The 3,521-nt window shown below is 33.4% G+C and overlaps 1 protein-coding gene across 1 annotated transcript in view; it reads left to right on the top strand.

Moving 5' to 3' along the window:
- The first annotated feature begins 608 nt into the window (after nt 1-608).
- LOC106465934 (ATP-binding cassette sub-family D member 2-like) overlaps nt 609-3,521 on the top strand; it is a 47,803-nt gene continuing 44,890 nt past the window's right edge. Inside the window, exon 1 of the mRNA XM_013926176.2 lies at nt 609-2,206. Within this exon, the coding sequence (XP_013781630.1) occupies nt 1,145-2,206 (1,062 nt within the window). The 5' untranslated portion in view covers nt 609-1,144. The remainder of the gene's footprint in view (nt 2,207-3,521) is intronic.

Below are 3,521 nucleotides of genomic sequence, written 5' to 3'. Positions count from 1 at the left end.
CCTAGGTGTTGTTTTAGCGCGAGTATTGACGATTAAGTAGTATCGACAGAGTTATATTACGGAAAGAATAAACCAGTTTTATTAAGTAAAGTACTTGTGTCGTTAAAGTTTCGTCGGAACGAAGTTACGGAAAATTAATTAACACACGGAGACGTAACAGTGGGTTATCTGCTGTGTTCGCTGCGAGGAATCGAATCGCGGATTTTAGCGTTGTAAGTCTCATTGGGGAAGAAGTATTTAGGGTGAAAGCTCCCTATTACGTTTCATATTTCAACACAAGTTGTTGAAGTAGAAATTCAAAATCATCTTTTTAGCTATAGCCGATCCTTGTTAGTAACTGTAACCCTCGATAAAGGTTGTAAAATCGGAATGTTGGAATGTAAATAAAATTAATGAAGATTAGATTCGTTTATCCATAAAATGTCTAAAAGTAAATCAGATACTTCATTCTACGCTATGTAATCAGAAAATAAAAAAAATGTGATACATCGTTTACATCCTCGTACAAGTCGTCCATGTGATGACGTCATATATTGAAAACTGCTTGGGAAAAAAAACATACCTGGCAGGCTGAATAGAATGTTACACACGTAGCTACAGCGCAAGTAACAGGTCGCTGAGTTGCATTGGCAGTGCTACTTGTCGACGTAATGATAGTAACTTTTGTATCAGATTATTCTTTTTTTTTGTGAAAAACTAGAAAGAATAGATAAAGCATTGTGTTTGAGTTTTCTTAAGATAGTATTAGTATTAGCAATGTTAACAAATAGGGCTGCATGTTCAGCAGCAATAAAGTAACGTGACAACGTCGTATGACTGTCTTTCAGTGACTCACTTATGGGGCGTGCTTTTCTAGTCTTGTGAAAAACGAACGGTGAACGCTGTCAGGATTTAGAGTAACGTGACATTTGAAACTGTGACTGTGAGCTTTTCTTTCTGTTGAGAGTTCAGCTGGATACAATCTATTCTTGTTGCTGGCATATAGTGTAGAAGAGTATTTATTAACACAAGATAACATGCTTGTAACACTAACAGTACCATTTATTTTTAAATAACAGCTTAATATATATAGTCATAAGTTTAAAATATCATAATTTATGGTGTGGAGAGTTGTAGTGTCAAACTGTACATCTCAGCATCAACTATGACAAATTCAATGTCCAAGTTAATCCACATTACAGCAAAGAAAGCAAGTCTTCCTCCTGAAATTATTACAAGAGGTTTGACTGTGGCTGTTATAACAGCTTATGCTTTAAAAATTGGGTATCCAATGTTACTCAGTTCACTATCAGCAGTGAGGAATAAAGCTAGAGAAGCTCAGGAAAACATTTCTAGTACAAGTCCAATTATATCTATGCAGAGAAATCGGGTGCTTACTGGAAATGAAGAAGCTGAAGAACCACTTGAAACAATTGAGAAAAGGTCACAAAAGGATGGAAAGTCATTGACATCAATAGAGCTGACAGATGAATCAACAAAACAGAAGTTAAAATTGTCACCAGCATTTAACAAACAGTTTTTGCTACAACTTGTAAAACTAATCAAAATTATGATACCTAAGCTACATTCACTTGAAATGGGCCTTCTTGGTTTGCATACTTTGTCTCTGGTGTCAAGGTCATTCTTGTCCATTTATGTTGCAAGATTAGAAGGTCATGTTGTTAAAAACATTGTTAGAAAAGATATTATGAAATTTGCCTTTCAGCTTTCCAAATGGCTTCTTGTAGCAATACCTGCTACTTTTATCAATAGTCTTATACGGTTTTTGGAAAGTCAGTTAGCATTAGCCTTTCGCACACGTTTGGTTCGTCATGCTTATGATCTTTATTTTAAAAACCAGACTTACTATCGAGTAAGCAATTTGGATGGCCGCTTGGAAAATGCAGACCATTGTTTAACTGATGATATTGCAACATTTTCACAGTCTGTTGCTCACTTATATTCTCACATTACTAAGCCATTGTTAGATGTTGTGATTATTAACTTGACATTATTCAAAATGGCTAGAAGCATGGGATCTTTTGGTATTGCAGGAAATGTGCTAGGTGGAGCAATGGTATTTTTAACTGGACACATTTTAAGGAAATTATCACCAAAGTTTGGGAAGCTTGTATCGGAAGAAGCCAAGCGTAAAGGATATTTAAGATTCATCCACTCTAGATTGATTGCTAATTCTGAAGAAATAGCATTTTATGGAGGACATGAGGTATGTTCTGGTTTTGAATTTGGTTTAATGTAATTCCAATGTATAGTTTACAGATTTATTTAACTTTTTTTTTGTTTTTTACATTGAATATGTCATAACATATGCTGTACAAATTTAAAATATGCTCTTTAGACTAAAGTTTAGTACTGAGAATATGAAGGACTGCCAAGTAAAAGTTGTTTGTATGCTTTGGGAAAAACCTGGATTTGTAATTTTTAAGTAGTTCCAAATTGTACAGAGAGTACTGTTCCTATGCTGTAACTAACTCAATTACAAATAATACACCATGTAATTACTTGCATATTTGATAGAAATTTTAGTTGTGTTATGATATGAATGGCAAATAGGAATTTGTTTACATGAGATTTGAGCAGTTGAAGACAAAAAACACAATGAAAAGAAATTAAGCACGATATTTTAAAAATTCCAATTCAAATACAAGCAGTCACGAAAGGATTCAAAAATACATGAATATATTTATGGATTGAGCTATTACATGTTATAAAAGTAGCTTTAGCAGAATGTTATGTAAGGGAAAGCACATGTAAATGGCATGAATACACCCCCTCCGCAGCATGTGACACCCTTGCTATTTTTGTAGTATTTGCAAAAAAGTGCTAATTAACTAATTTTTTTATGATTTGAAAACTAAGAATGTGTTTCTTTGGTTCAAACACTCCCCTTCAGGAGGCTCATGCCTTTCCATCGTTAATTACAATTGTAAGATCCACCATAACTTTGGGTTCGAGACAAAATTTATCAGACTGTGATTCTATGGGTGCCATTGTGTGTTATTAACCTTCTAAGCTACCAATATCTTTTATTTCTATATATTTCAGATTAAAAATTGTAATATAATTTGCCAAAAAATGTTATATGTACATGTAGTGCAAGTTATCAGAAAGTGCATTTACAGTCAGTGGCTCTTAGATTTCACACTGTTGTGTGAGCATGTGAACAACTATTCATATGCTGCATTTACATACGAAATATAATAATCCTGAAACAGAAGAATAGGACTGGGTGATATCATTTGTATCAGTGATTCATATTAAAGGTTTATTGCAGGAACTTGTTGTTAAAAAAACATGAGTATTACGTACTAAGAAGCTGATGAGACCCTTAAGTATATTGAAATTACAATTCTCATGACCTTTAGAACCAAATAATTTAAAATTTGATTATGTCACTATAATTATAAATATTTTATGGATATTAATGTAAATACTTGATTTGTAATGACTTTCACATTCATATATATACACACACACACACACACACACACACACACACAACAGCTAGTAATTAGTGCTCA

This window comes from Limulus polyphemus, unplaced genomic scaffold (genome assembly GCF_000517525.1).
Source record: "Limulus polyphemus unplaced genomic scaffold, Limulus_polyphemus-2.1.2 Scaffold2098, whole genome shotgun sequence".
In the NCBI taxonomy this organism is placed as follows: Eukaryota; Metazoa; Arthropoda; class Merostomata; order Xiphosura; family Limulidae; genus Limulus; species Limulus polyphemus.
The sequence above is the reverse complement of the archived record's forward strand: the minus strand, read 5'-3'. Positions and strand labels throughout refer to the sequence as shown.